This window comes from Monoraphidium neglectum, assembly GCF_000611645.1.
Source record: "Monoraphidium neglectum strain SAG 48.87 unplaced genomic scaffold scaffold01270, whole genome shotgun sequence".
In the NCBI taxonomy this organism is placed as follows: domain Eukaryota; kingdom Viridiplantae; phylum Chlorophyta; class Chlorophyceae; order Sphaeropleales; family Selenastraceae; genus Monoraphidium; species Monoraphidium neglectum.
Window position 1 is genome coordinate 1 of NW_014012358.1, and position 14765 is coordinate 14765.

Genomic DNA, 14765 nt, shown 5'->3' on the forward strand with positions numbered 1-14765 from the left:
CTCTCTCTCTCTCTCTCTTCTCTCTCTCTCTCTCTCTCTCTCTCTCTCTCTCTCTCTCTCTCTCTCTCTCTGCGTCGCCGCCAGCGCGTGGTGAGACCACACGCCAGCAGCCGGAGCGAGCCCCCCAGCCCCTCAAGGACTTACGAGGAAACCCCGCCCCCGCCGGGGGGCCGTACACCGGGCGCAAAACACCGCGCAATGCCACCTGAGAGCGAGTAGTGATCATTGCCGGACCGTAAGCAAGGCGACGGTGCAGCAGGGGGCGTTGGAGTGCATGTGTTTCAAGACCTTGCCTCTAGCAGAGGGGCCAACGGGGCTCTGTGTGAAGCCGACCCTGTTCTCAATTGGCCAGGGGTTTTCTGCATGGGTGGGTGGTGCGCGCCCCGGAGCCGCGGTCGCTGTGGCCGTGTGCGTTCTGCGGGTTGGCGCGCCCCGTGCCCTGCTTTGATCGCTCGCGTGTCATGCATTTGTCCCCGCTTTTGCGCGTGGTGCCGGGCTCCCCCCCCTCTGCCCCAAACGACTTTGAGGTTGGGGGAAGGGTTGCGGCGTTGTGGCTTGGAAGATGGCGGTTTCTTGGGGTTTCCCGCGGCCGCAGCCCTGCCTGGTACCTGTGTGTCTGCCAGATCCTTGCTCTCGGTGACTGGCCACAAGCTCCAAGTCTGATTTTATGTAACAAGCGCAAAGCAAACAGGAGACGTCGAAGCGCGTGAGGGCCCAGGGGCCGACGAGGTAGACATCCTCAAGGGGCGCCTCGGCGTCCGGCTCGGGATCCCACGGCCGCAGCCTCGGCATAGGGCCCTGGGCCCCCGCCGCCCGGCCCTTCGCAGGGGGTCTGGCCACACATGCGCCCCTTTGCACATAGTTTGCTTTGCGTTTGTTACAGGAAATCACGTAGCCAGGGCTCACCTGTCCTTTGGAGGTTGCACGCAGGTGCTTGGGACCTCGCTACCCCCGTGTAACCGACTGTCCATGAAAAAACACAGGCATCCCTCCATGCAGTTGCAGCTGGTGGAGCTGTTGCCGGGGCTGGGTCGAGCAAGCACTCGTCCGTGTGGACGGCGTGAGGCGTGCGATTGCGGGGCCAGCTGCGCTTTGGTCTGCGTGGCGCACCCACGCGCCGTCCCCGCTCACCAGCCTGGCTGTCGGTGACGGGCGCTGAGCCAGAGCTGCACGCCACGTCGCCGGTGCGTCCGCTAGAAACGAGGCCCCAGCACCTGCTGGGCGCAGATCCCTTAGCTAGCGTGCTGCGCCCCACGCTGCTGTCGCCTGGCGCCACCTAACAGCTACAGCAGCTCCCGCCGAAGGCGCCATGCAGGCGGGTGCCGGCCAGCGGCTAGATCGCGACCTGCTGTGGCAGCATCCGGTCTGGCGCGACGAGGCGGTGCGGGCGCGCAACGCGCAACGCAGCCTAGAGCGGCGCCAGCCGCGCAGGCAGGCCCTGGAAGCGTGCCACCCACGCTGGCGGCAGGCATGTGAGCATGGCCGCCAGTGCCAACCCCGGCAGCGCCGCCTCAAAATCTGCCGCCGCTAGCTTGTTCCATGGGCGCGGTTGCGGGTGCAGCATGCGGGCCTCAATCTTGGCTTGCAGCGCCGTCGCAGCTAGCGAGACGTCTGCCGCCCTCCGCAGGCGGCAGGGCCAGGCAGGTGTTCCATAGCAGCAGCCCTGCGTGATACATGTGTGTCTGCCAGATCCTTGCTCTTGGTTACTGGCCACATGATCTACATCTGATGATGTGTAACAAACGCAAAACAAACATAGTTGTTTTCAGTGACTGGCCACATGATCTGCATCTGGCGCTCTGCATCAAACGTAAAGCAACGGCTGCTTCATTGTCGTGGTCGCTCCGACCTGGGGCGCCGGGCATGCTCTGCCTCTGCTTTTCGGTAACAAGTGCGATGCAACGGCTTGCTCGGCGCCCAGTCATCTGCCAGCGCTTTGCCCGACGTGACTGCCCACATCCCCTGAGTGACAAATGTGCCTACGTTTTCATGTCAAGGATCCAATGCAAATGAGCTGACTAGGACAGTCATTCGCATCCTGGGGTGCTGCGTGCATATGTGAGTGAATGTAGGGGTGGTTGCAGGTAGGTTACAAAGGGACAAAGGGTCTGGCTTTGCAAGCCGCATTGCAAGCTGTCCAGCGGCCTCACAGGATCAGGAGCCTGTTGCACTTCTAGGGCGCATGAGCGTGCATGCTTTTGATAAGCATCGCTCAGCACCCCTTCAAGTTTAGAGCCTCCCATGGTCCATGGAGGAAATCAAGCAGGAAAGATCAATCACTGAGAACATTGCGTAAGCGCAAGATACCAAACGTTGCCGCGACACTTCATGCGGCATTTGAGCAAATGCATACTGCCCTTTAGTGGTGTGGTGGCACGATTCTGTCCAATGTCCGACAGGTGGAGCTGCAAATCAATCACGCTCAGACCAGGAAAACTCCAAGCAGCGACACAAATCATAAAGCTGGCCCGCTTTTCTGCGCAGCAGTGGGCAAATTGACACCCAAGATGTGGTCAAGCCTTGATACTTGTCAAGCCATTCAAGCCTGTTGGCACGCCTTCTTTGCACCTGCCCGCGCTTCTGATTCACCTTCAAACGGTGGCCTCTCATCACACCGACTGGCGCGTGCTGCCCTGTGCAGTTGGGCTTCGCGGCGCGCCCTCCAATGAGCCCCGGGCGCCGCGAATTCCAGCAGCAGCCGCGGCGGCGGCAGCGGCGGCACCGCTCGCACGGGACGAGGCAGACAGGCGGCGGATGGGATTGGGCTGCGCCAGCGTGGGAGATGCACCCGCAACCAGGTGCGGTGTCGCTTCGACTGACGCCCGACGGTATGGGCCCAACGAGACGCGGCGCAGCCCCGTGTCGGGTGCAGACTCGACCTGGGTTTGATGTACACCAAAGATAATTCCATTAATTTGGGCTGCGTGTCAAAACTGGCTGATTCACAGCTTTGCACACATGATTCACACTTGCACCACACGGTTGTCTTGACTGTTCATGTGCACTTGCACGCACAACGGCGCTCAATACCTTCCGCCCCGCGTGCAAGTACGATGTCTATTGCGGGTGTGCAGGCGTCCTGGAAGCACAACGCGCTGGAACTGTGATGCATTTCCTTTGCCACACATCCCTTGTGCCACTAGCCACACGTGCATAGCCCCAACTCACCCTGACGATTGACGCCCTGGCCAGCATCTGGGGGGACGGCCTGCTGACGAGCGACGTGCGCCCCAGGGGATTGGCGTAGTTGCCCGCCGCGCCACCGACCTGGATGGTGGTCTCCTCACCTGTAAGGCGCAGGCAATTGCGGTGGATTGTCAGCAGCACACAGATTGCAAAAGCACACTTTGCATGCAGGCACATGCGCTGGTGCAGAAATTACTTGAAAATGCCCGAACCCAACCCCAAAGGTGTCTCCCACCACCTGACCATGCTCTGCCACGCAATGACATGGCCCCTCCAAGCACTTCTTTGCGCCTGCTAGCAGCGCACCAGTCTTGGTGGGGTCGCGGGCCCTGCGCCTAAGCCAGCTGGCGTACGAGGAGCGGCTGCGGACACCCTCCTCGTTCAGGACCCAGGCCATGAACCACTTGATGGGGTCCAGGCCCAGGTGCCACAGCAGTGACCTATAGAAGGTTCCAAAGCGAGTAGGTCTCGGTGGGCTGTTGCGGACGCAAGAGCACAAAACATTCTCCGCAAAATGTCAGAGCAATATTGATATTCAGGGTGCAAGCTGCATCGGAGCAAGCTGCTGCGATTCAAGCTCAGGTGGTGCATCGATCAATCACCTGCACCATCACAACATCGGCATTGTCAATAGCAGCCAATCTCACCAGATCCACGCCACGACGACCCACTCGGCCGCCCCGATGACAGATGCAGTGTACGTGGCCTCAGTGCCCGCGACAGGGACAGCGCCGCTTGAGAAAAAGCGGGGCTGAGGGAGACAGCGGGGCAAGCGTGCGGCATGCATGAAAAGGGCACGCACCCTGCTTAATCCAGAATTTCCAGAACAAGTCCAGGGGCAGCCAGAGACGGGTCAATCAGCTCGGAGCAGGCACAGGCTGGCTTGTTTTCCGCTGCTTGCATTCGTTTGCTCAACTCACCATCGCGCCGTTGCTCTGCGCGCACAACTTGCAGTTGGCCAGGGCGCCAGGTGGGGCAGGGTACCCGCCAAAGCCAAACGCCGCGATCAGGGACGACGCCACCTGTGCAGAACGAGACACCAGAAAAGGCTATATTCTGAGGGTGGAACTCAGATGACATTTGCCTCAGGATTATCGCAAGTTGCAGCAAGCTGTGTGCACAAGCTGCAAATTGTGTGCAAACGCATATCTTTGGTGCACTAAATTGCCGCGTCGCGCGCAGGGAGAGGCAGCAATAACAGGTTTATAGTCAGGCAAGCATGGGAGCGTTGGCACTGCCACACCCGTGCCCACCTGAGCCCCAAAGAAGGCCAGGTATGTGAACGTGCCAGCTCGGTCCAAGAAAGAGTGGCCTGAGCAGCGCGTCACAAACACAAGTGCCTGGCCTGATATAGAGACCTGCGGGATGCCGGCAAGCTCGCTGAGCGAGGTAATGGCCACTTGACTTGGGTCACGTAAATGCAAGTTGCACCGCCAGGAGCAACACCTCCAATGTCAGCAATCTTCAGGTCTCAGGCGTGCAGGACCCGGAGCCGAGTTGCCGTGCCCACCTGGTTGTACAGTAGAGACCTGAGCTGCGCGCCCCTGACGTACCGCTGCTCTGCAGCACACTGCTCAATCACGGTGACGGGGCTCGCTAGGCCTGGATAGAGCTGGAAGTGCGAGTATGGAGCAGCGGTGGCATGCTCATCAGCCGGTGTTGAGATGGGTTCACAGCAAGCTTGCGTACTGGTCTGCATAGTACGGGTGTGAACAAGCAAGTGGTTGTTGCTGGCCAAACGCACATGCAAAATCTCGCCTTCTCGCCCACCCTCACACCGTGCTGGCAGGGGCGTTCGGGGCGAGTCCAAGGCCCTGGATAATGCCCGCGCAGTGGGGTGCCTGCCAGTGTGTCAGCACAGAAAGGCGTGGGTCAGCGTATGACAGGATAAGCACCCGCTGCCTGTGGTTCGCTGCCAACCGATGTCAGCTGCGCGCGCTGTGAACCCTCCCTCGAGCCCGCGCTGCCGTTCTCACCAACTCTTCCCAGGTGTCGTTCAGGCTGAAGAGGCCAATGCGGTTCTGGAAAAACGTGTCTTTTGCCGCCACCTGTGGAGGAAACGCACGTGGGTGACCCAGTGCCGCAGGTAAGCAGTCGGCTAAGGGTCCAGAGCGGCAGGCGGCCAAGCTTCGCATCAGCCCGCCTGCAGGTGATGCAGCAATGCGAGCAGGTTGCCAATGCAATAAAGCGCAGCTCACGTGGTAGAGCACCCAGGAGGAGAGCGTGAGGTACAGGCCGTACACGATGCCAACGGTGAAAATGTTGCGCAGCCGCCAGCTGTTCGGAGCAGGGCTGGGCGTCACGCGGTCCTTGGAGAGCGCAATCATCGCACCGTCGTTGAACACGGCCAGCAGCACGATGAGGATGGTGGGGAAGTACCTGTTTGGGGTTACGCCGCAGCCCGTGTGCAGTGTTGATTGTGAAAGCGCAACACAAGCACACCTTAGCGCGGCATTGATGACCTCAGGGCACCCGTTTGCAAGATTGGCACAGTTGCCTCGCCTTCCCAGACCAACGTAGGGCGAGGCTTCCGCTTGTCTCGACAAGCAATACCAGAAGGGAAGATAACCCACACCCTTGATCCCCAATCGGTGGCGGTAGAAGAGCACGGTCACCAGTTGTACAGGACCGTCAGCAGCCCAAACGTGAAGCAGATCCTGAACGTCATCGCCACGGTGTACTTGGCGTACGTGGTCATGCGCTGGAAGATCTTGCGCGCCCCGATGACAGCCTGGCGCAGCAAACGAAGGACAAAGGGGTTGAAAGCGCTGTTGCTGAGGGAGTGGCAGGATGTCTGATGGCGGTTGGAAGGGGGTGACGCACAGCAACCTCTGTTGTGCCCAGAATCAGACGCCCTTGAGAGCCTAGTGCGATGACTGGCCAAGCACAGTTATATCCCAGCACGCACACGCCCTCTTGACGCTGCCTGTTTTGAACGCTGTCGCGGCTCACATCGACAATGATGCTCAAGCCAGGCTCAGTCAGCACAATGTCAGCCGCGCCGCGAGCTGCGTCGGTTGCTCCATGGACTGCGGTTGAGTGGCGGTGGTGAGAGGGTGACTGAGCTCTAGGCTCAGCATGCGCGTTGCCAGCGTGCAAGCGGACAAGTCGCCCACGCCAGCACATGCCCTCAGGCTGTTGCCACATACGCACCTAGGCCCGTCGCCCCACACCCCACGGCGCCCCGAAATGCCATGCCAGGGTGTCTCCCGACCCTTCTTACCAGCAATGCCGACATCTGCCTTCTTCAGGGCCGGCGCGTCGTTGACACCGTCGCCCGTCATGCCCACCTGGGGTCAAGCAGCGCGCAGACGGCTTCTGTCAGAAAGGCGGTGATATGGCAAGCACGCGCAACCAAGCGCGGCTGCCCCACCCCCAGGTAAAACACTGGACTTGCAACCCCCTTCTGACATCAAAACACCCAGCACTGTCCCGAATTAAGGCTGCCCTGCAGCGATGGTGTTGCTAGCCGTGCGAATGGCCCTGCTTTGCTTGAGGTTGGCACCCTTGCTTCAAGCCTGGTGCCGCACCATGTGGTTCCTCTTCTGCAGGATGTCGACAATCTCATACTTGTGCTCGGGGAACACCTCGGCAAACCCATCGGCCTGCTCCACCAGCTCATCAACGGACGCCACGCCGTCCACCAGGCCGCCGGCGGACTTGGCCTGCGGGTTTAGAAGACAAACCCAAGTGAAAAGGATAAGAGTGGTGCAAGGGCGACGGTGGTGTGGCTGCATCCACCTAGCAGCCAGGAGCTGGGCTGCCAACGAGACTACCAGGTGCATGGCCCAAGCAGGGGACTTCTGCATGTTGGTCTGAAGTCGCGCGTGTGCCGATCCCGCCCAGTAATGCATCCACCGCTGGCACAGGAACCCCGTCTAACTCTTATGTTGCTCAGCCATGACCACACGGGCACAACCCAGCCCACCCATCAAAGGAAACCCCCGCCCCAGCGCGCTCTGCAAACTAGTCAGGGACCCACGTGCAGCAGCTTCTCAATCTTGTGGATGTTGAGGCCCATGCCCAGCTGGCGCGCCGTCTCAACGCCGATGAGCTGCTGGTCGCCCGTCACCATCTTGACGCTGATGCCCTTCTCCTTGCACCTTTGGTGTGGGTGCGGGTATTGTGGAGGCGTAGAGGGTAGATATACTCAGGGACGGGGGGGAATGGAGAGGGGTAAGGTCGTGAGGAATACCCGAAAACTTTGACAAGCAAACGGTGCAGGCAAAACAAACACTGCTTTGCAACCAAGGGAGGAAACATGCTCTGATGGATGACAGCCGCTCCGCAAAGGTGAAAGGGACGCATGGGAGCTGCGGGGCCTGATTGCTTGTACAGCATGCACAATCACACATCCATATTGAGACAGGTGAGTGCCTAGTACAAAATCAGTGTCACACCTCTTGATGGTCTCAGCGGTGTCGTGGCGCGGGGGGTCAAACAGGGGCACGAGGCCACAGAACTCCCACTTGGTGCCGACGGCGTCCGCGCTTCCCTCGCCTGAAGGTGGCAAAGAAAGGCGCAAGGGGTGCCCGCTTGCAACCTGCGAGTTCCAGCTTGCTTGCACCCAGAGCTGGCCGATGCATGCTCAGGACTCCACCTGGGCAATCCGATCGGCGGGCTGGCAGCCCAGCTGCGCTGCCAAGCCCTTACCTGCGGCGTAGCCGACACCCAGGGCCCTGTAACCGCGGTTGGCGAAGTTGATGATCTTGGCTTCCACCTGAGAAGAATAAGGGCAGCAGGTTGTTCATGTTGAAATGCACGCCAACGGCAAGCCAAGCTCAATGGCACCAGCCATGAGATTTCGCAACAGATATTGGAGAGTTCTTGACAACAAGCCTTTCGCAACTGCCCCTCTCCTCTGACAACACGCATTCACCTGCTTGGTGATCACAGCAGCATCATGAGCACGCCTGACGACCACCTGGGTTGCGGCAGGAGTTGTGAGTTTGCAAACGTCAACGGGCAGATACCGACAAGAAGTGGCGAGCCAATCGCTATAAGCCGGCCGTGCGCAGACGGGGCGACTCAGCCTGCATGCACCCGAAGCTGACCGAGACCTTGAAGGCAGCTGCAAGAATGCGCGGCCGGCCCACCTGAGGGGCGCCCTTCATGAGCCTGAAGGTGGCCCCAGTGGCGTTGTCCTGAAGCACGGCCATTGTGAACTTGTCGGTAGGGTTGAAGGGTACGTACCTGCACGTGGGAGGAGAGTGTTGGAAGGCAGAGAGGGCCGGGCTTTCACAACGGCTGCCTGCACCACGATGCACCGGCCAAAACCCCCACCACGGCCTTGCGGCAGCCGTGCATTCCTGGTGGCGGTCATCCCGCGAGCGCCGGGGCCCTCACTTGAGCAGCTTGTAGCCACTCCAGACGTTGGCGGCGTCGGGGTAGCTGTTGTACAGCACCACGTCAATGGCCTCCTCCGTCACGATGTTGCTGCTCAGGCAGCCGTACTTGAGGAGGGTGGAATTGTCATAGCCTGGCGCCGCGCGGGGCGCGTGTGGAGGGCGGGTGCTGTCAACAGGCAGGCGCCGGATGTAGGTGGCGCGGGTCGGCTCTGCATGGGGCGGTGCTGAAGTGAAGCTCAGGCACTTGACGGCCTTGATCATGATGAGGGTGGCTGAATGGAGTGACAAGGCAGTTGGCGAGCGCCTGGTGCGCTCAAGCTGCTGCCGATGTGTGCGTGGCTGCCGTCCTCCTTGATCTGGGCCGGTCTCGACCCCATAGGAGCCCCCCCCCCCAGCCCCCACCACTGAAGGGCGCGAGGTCTGCATGGTCCACACTAAGCTTGTTCAGGGTCAGCGTGCCGGTCTTGTCAGAGCACAGGATGTCCATGCCTGGTTTTCAATTGTGATAAAGGGCGCAAAAGAGGCAGGGCGGAGCAAGGAACAGAGTTGTTGTTTTAGGGCTGTGGTAATGTCGCATGTGTTGCTTGCAGCACGCACCACGTTTGGCTGATGAGCTGATATAACTCATGGCACGTGAGGAGCGCTGCCGAGCAAAATCTAGCGTAAAAGCACGCCCTCCCGCACGCTGCGCTCACCAGCCATCTCCTCCACTGCGCTCATGCGCGCCACGATGGCGCCCGATTTGGCCAGCTGTACAGGGAGAGAATGCCAAGGAGACATGTGAGGGGGTATGACGCCACGAGCACATGTGCGAATGACACTGCTGGCGAGGATTTATGAGGTAGCTGCAGCGCCATTGCGTCAATGTGTGAGGGTAACCGCTGCCTGGGTTGCCGGCAACTCACCTGGCTGGCGCCGAGTGCAAGCGTCACGGATAGCACGGTGGGCATGGCGATTGGAATTCCACCCACGATGATCACAAGCAAGTTGGTGAGGGTCGGGCACTCGCCTGCACATAAGGAGGTGTGGACGTTGCATTTGTTATACCCTATGGCTGATTGAAAGAGTAAAATGTGTGGTGTGAGTGGCAAGGAGGCAAAATGACAGAAACCAAACCTGGGTTCAACTGCCTGCATTGCACCAAATCAAGGCAATTATCGTGAGAACGGATAACCCTGGCGATCTGTCAGCCAAAGCTTGCGGGAGACTGTCCCTCCCCTCTCCAGTACAAGCCTTGGCATACCATCGCCGAGCGAGCACGTGTGCTTGTAGCGCCCAAACTGGACGCCCAGCATGATGACGATCCACGCGCCAATGGTGACGAGGCAGATGGCACCGATCTTGGTCATCACCTGAGTGACGAAGCAAGGGGTGCTGAATATGAGATTGTCATGACTGGCAGCAGGGCGGGCGGCATTGACAAGGGCGGGCAGTGTCTTGTCTGCAGTGCACGACTTGCAACAAAGCGCAGCTTTGCTTAGGGATGTATGTGCCTCTCAATAACGCCCACATCGCCGCCGGGCATCTACAACTCAGGCCTTGCCTTTGCAATGTTGGCGACGTTATTGGTAGCGGAGATCAGCGCAGCCGCACGGCCGAAAAAGGTGTTGATGCCTGCGGTGCAGTGTCGTGGTGTTGGTGCAGTAGACGAAAGGCACTCAGCCCCCAAGCGATCACCCGTCATGCCGGTCATCAAGACATGCCGACCCACAAGTATGGTAGACCATGCCAACAGAGTGCTGCGGTGCCATGATCACAATGGATGGACGACGGCTTCAAACATTCTGACTGCCCCCTCTGTAACCACGCCGCTGACACCCCCCCCTCACCCACCTGTCGCGTAGACCAGGCAGTGCCTCTCGCCGGCCTTGCAGGTTGAGCCGCTGAATGCCACATCTCCCGTGAACTTCTTCACGGGCAGGGACTCGCCCGTCAGCGCGGCTTGGTCAATCTGAGGGGTGGTGAGATGCGGGGCCAGCAAAGGTAAGCGCGCCACGCGAGTCTTTTCAGGCCTGTCAACGCGTGCATAGGTAGATCCTGGTTCACCCCAAGCCGCCGGGCAGCTGCATACGGCAACACGTTTGGCATTACGGCCTTGTTCGGCGCGCAGAACTGCGTTTCCCACCCCTGGCCGCTGAGCCGCACACCTGCATGGGAATCTCCTCCTCATCCGCCTCGTCGCCCAGGATCTTGACGTCTGCCGGGACGATGTCACCAAACTTTATGACCAGAATGTCACCTGGGGGACAGGGCACACGAGTGGGTTGGAACAATGGGATGGGGAGCTGGGAGGACAGCATGCTGCTCGCATGCTCTGCTGCCACGGCAATCATGCAACAGCAAGGCCGCCGAGGCGCGCATGGCAACACGCGATGGTGGTGGGACAGGGGCGGGGGCTGGATCGGCGACAACGGCCTTAAACCCAATGCACAAGGCTGGCTGCGATTGTGAAGGCGTGCACAAGACAGATGCCTGCATCAGACCTCCAGGCCTTTGGCCCATACACCTCACCTGGTACAATCTCAACAGCGTCCATAGTTTTTGCCTTTCCATCTCGCAGCACCTGGGCAAGGGCAGGGCAACACGGATTTGGCAGGCACGACCGTAAGATGTGAGCTGGGTCGCTGCACATGCTGCACAGCAGCAAAGCTGCAAACATCAATGCACACGTCAGCGTTCAGCAGCACCTGCCAAGTCGCTGCATTCCACGCCTGAAACCATCCGCGCCAGGTGCCATGTCATGTTTGCCAAGGCCGCCCAACCCCCATGGGTGCGCTCTGCATGGCGCCTCACCCTGCACTTGGGCGCCAGGGCCCCTGCCAGCGCCTTGATTGCCTTGTCAGCGCTGGACTCCTCGACGAAGGAGATCGTGGCATTCAAAAGCAGCAGGCCCAGGATCTGGGGCGCAGCGGTCGCGAAGTTGTAGGGGGACGGGTGGCACGTCGTGATCAGGGGGTGGAGGCATGCGTCGGATGGAGGCAGCGGACTGCCGCGCCGCGGGCGCTGCCAGCCCCAAGTGCAGGCGCCGCAGCAGCTGGAGCAGCGGTTAAGCAAGAGGCATTGTCGCTGTGGGCGATCCATCCACCATGTGCACCCCAACCGTGCTCGGGCAGCAACCTCCTGCCGTGCCCCATCCCTTGCCCCTGAATGCACCTGGCCTGATCAGCCTCCACAGCCGCCCTCCCAAGGTATGCCCACCAGTGCAAAGTCGGCGTAGTCCAGCAGAATGATGGCCAGCAGGGCCGCGACCTCCATGGCCCAGCTCAGGGGGTTGTTCAGGTAGCCCACAAACCTGCATAGGGGTGGGGAGGGATGGGATATGCGACAGGTTGGAGCATATCGGCTCTGAATGGCAAAACATGTGCCAGTGTGTCATGGTCTTGGAGGCATGTGTACAGGCAAGCAAGGCAGATGAGAGGAGCAATGAGGGGGCGCGGCGGCTGCGGCCCAAAATGGAAAGAGGGAGAGCGCGAGCAGACTCGCAGCGGCGCACTGCAGCGGCAAGGCTGTGCGCCTGACCGCGCCTCAGCAGGGGCGCTGCAGGCAGCCAGGGTTGTTTCTATAATGGCGGTCAAAACTAATCTCTGATCCATGCCTGAGCTAGCTGAAGACGGAGGATCAGCGCGGTGATGCAAGGGGCGTGAGCGTCGCGTGCGCACCTGATGAAGGGGTTGATGGTCGTCTCAGGCAGCTTGTTGGGGCCGTACTCGTTCAGGCGCTTGGCGGCGGCCTCCTCTGTGAGACCGTGCTGCTCCACACCCAGCAGCTCGAGCGCCTCCTTGATCGAGATCTTGCTGAAGTCCACATCGTCGTTGTTGGCACCCGGATCGGCGCCACCCTTTGGCGGGTCACCTGCGCGCGTGGCGCAGCGGGCAGTGGCGGGTGTGGCATTGCGTGGCAAGCGGTGATGGGGTGGGTAGTTCAAGCAGCATACAAACTTATCAATAGTTCGCATGTAGTTCAGGCGCTGCGCAGGCACGAGCCCGGGCCTGGCCAGATTGTTATTCGCGCAGCGCTCACCATTCGCCCTCATTATGCCCGTGCTTGTGTTGCGGTTCTTTGACCTTGCGTGCCAAGAGGTAGGAGTGTGCAGGTTTGGCAGAAAGTGGCAGTCGGCTTCACAAAAAATAGAGCCCCGAGAAAACTTCTCACACTCTTCCGCGGCCCGGACCAAAACAAGGCACTCATTAAAGTAGCACATTCACATTATTGTAAGTCGCTTGTTTGCTGATCCATCGGCATCGCCCATATTCGGTCACCCACCCATTTCTTCGTCCTCGTTGTCATCCCTTTTGGATGGTAAAGTGAGACAACTCCGTTCCGAGGACTTTCGCTGGCCCGGGCAGTCTACTCATGTTGCAAGGTTGCCTCATGCAAGCCCGCATCCGCGGCACGCACTCTTTGGTTGGGGTGAGTAGGGCACCGCTGAAGGCTGCGAACATCATGGACGCATCCTCTTTCACAGCATTGGAAGCGGCGGCAGGCTCACGCTCTACCTTCTGCCAGCCTGGCAGCTTGAAGGGGTAGCGCCGTTCAGACTGTTGCAAAAGCAATGACTGAGCTGTTGCCCAATTCACGTCACCCTCACCACCCAGCAGGTGTCGCGATGTCCAGATAGCCTTGCGTTGTGAGACCAGATGGCACCCGGAAACCATGATCTATCAGCCAAAAGATTTAGCACCTCGCCGTAACGGCTCCTATAAACCAGCAATGTGAGCAAACTAGGGGCAAGCCACCAATGAGATCTATGTTTGCGCCATTGCTGCCCCCTGCCTTCCTGATCCAGCGACCGCATAACTACGCCGACATGCCTGTCCGTGGGGGGGGGGGGCAGAACACTGCTGCCGCATCTGATGAGCACAGCAACCCTGATGTTGCTCTACACTAAAAGGGGCCACCACGCTCTGGTGTCCTGGCGGCATGTGACCCAGCAGCGACGCCATGCGTGTCTCAACCAACGCAGGTTAGTCAGGCTTCATATCATTGCTTTTCGGAGGGTATTGCCGGCGCCCAAGCTGCTCTGGACTGCCGGTGCGAGGGGCTGACAAAATGGCAGCACGCAGTGTCCCGGCAGCCATGAGCGCGTGATGTGCCCATGCGTGCATGTTACCATGTTTGGGCAGGATGGCAGCACCACTTGGGCTTCTCGCGTGACGGACGACACCGGGAGGTCGCAGCCATCGCCATCGCATTTGGCCGACAGAATGCTGGTGCCTCGCCAGTTGCGAAGAGTGTGGGGACCCACCCATGGCTTTGACAGAGAGTCGCTAAGTATATCCTAAGTGCATCGGCTACTTGCTCGCGCGTTTACAAAGCCACATGCATTCAGACGTGGCGACAGTCTCACACGCTCACAGGCTCGGCAGTGGACTTAGCCCGCAGGAGCATCAGGCGCACGGGACACACGGGAGAGGGAGGGTGCGTCCTGCAGTCACCCTGCAAACAGCGCCTGCAGCTGCAAGAAGGGGTTGCCCAAGAGCCGCTCGTCCTCCTCCGCCTGCGCGCGCGACAGCAGCTGGCGCAGCGCCTGCCAGTAGCGGCCCTGCTGGTGGGCCATGAGGTGCTCCAGCACAAAGGCGCTCAGGCACCAGCACTGGCGGGCGTCCAGGCCAGACGCCAGGACCTTGGCGGTGCAGGGGAGGGGCGGTGCACGGCCGGGACGGCCAGTGGGGCGTGCGGCGGCGGGGGGTTGAGCATGCGTGTGAAGGCCACCGCCCACGCTGCTCAGAGGATGCAGTGGCTCTGCGCCAAAACAGCCCCACCCTCTGCCAGGCACAAGCGGGGCTTTCGGCTCGCATGCAGGCGGCGCGCATGCAGATCCACACCCTGCCCCCCGACCTGTCGCGCCAGCGCCTCCAGCCCAGCGTCTGCGTAGCTCTGCTCGTCGCTCGCGCAGGCCGCGATGAGGAATAGCAGCAGCGATAGCTGCAGGTCGGACGCCCCGTCGCCGGCCGGCGCGAGCGCCGTGGGGCCGGGCCCCAGCTCCAGGCGCGTGCTGAAGCCACGCGCGGCAGCTGAGGAGGGGGCCCGGCAGACGAGCAGGCGGCCGATGAGGGCGGCCAGGGACTCGGGGCCCAGGGCGACGACGGCCTCCTGGGGTGGCGGGATCAGGGGGGTTGGGGCGAGTGCGGCGAGATTCGCGTGGTCGGGACCGGGTGCTTAGGAGTGGGTGTAGCGGGTGAGGCGGGGCGAGGTCGGCGGGTTTAGGAAGGGTTGTGGGGGGGTTAAGGG

At 60.7% G+C, this 14765-nt stretch overlaps 2 protein-coding genes across 2 annotated transcripts in view; both read right to left on the reverse strand.

Annotated features, from left to right (window-relative positions):
• Positions 1-2609: 2609 nt before the first annotated feature.
• MNEG_7267 (hypothetical protein) lies at positions 2610-12567 on the reverse strand (the record flags this gene model as incomplete). The annotated part of the gene is made up of 31 exons (XM_014044259.1): positions 2610-2765; positions 3169-3287; positions 3493-3626; positions 3834-3937; positions 4107-4208; positions 4440-4544; positions 4697-4798; positions 5163-5234; positions 5385-5565; positions 5802-5917; positions 6139-6215; positions 6410-6476; positions 6717-6851; positions 7169-7289; positions 7587-7686; positions 7840-7906; positions 8066-8110; positions 8283-8379; positions 8533-8665; positions 8937-9023; positions 9230-9284; positions 9440-9543; positions 9778-9886; positions 10096-10148; positions 10368-10485; positions 10682-10773; positions 11046-11097; positions 11328-11432; positions 11733-11826; positions 12194-12386; positions 12555-12567. The coding sequence occupies 31 exons, from the start codon at positions 12565-12567 to the stop codon at positions 2610-2612; spliced, it is 3108 nt and encodes a 1035-aa protein (XP_013899713.1).
• Positions 12568-13965: 1398 nt separating this feature from the next.
• MNEG_7268 (hypothetical protein) overlaps positions 13966-14765 on the reverse strand; it is a gene marked incomplete at both ends in the record, with an annotated part of 1655 nt that continues 855 nt past the window's right edge. The window contains 2 exons of the mRNA XM_014044260.1: positions 13966-14157; positions 14373-14627. Of these exons, the coding sequence (XP_013899714.1) occupies positions 13966-14157; positions 14373-14627 (447 nt within the window). The remainder of the gene's footprint in view (positions 14158-14372; positions 14628-14765) is intronic.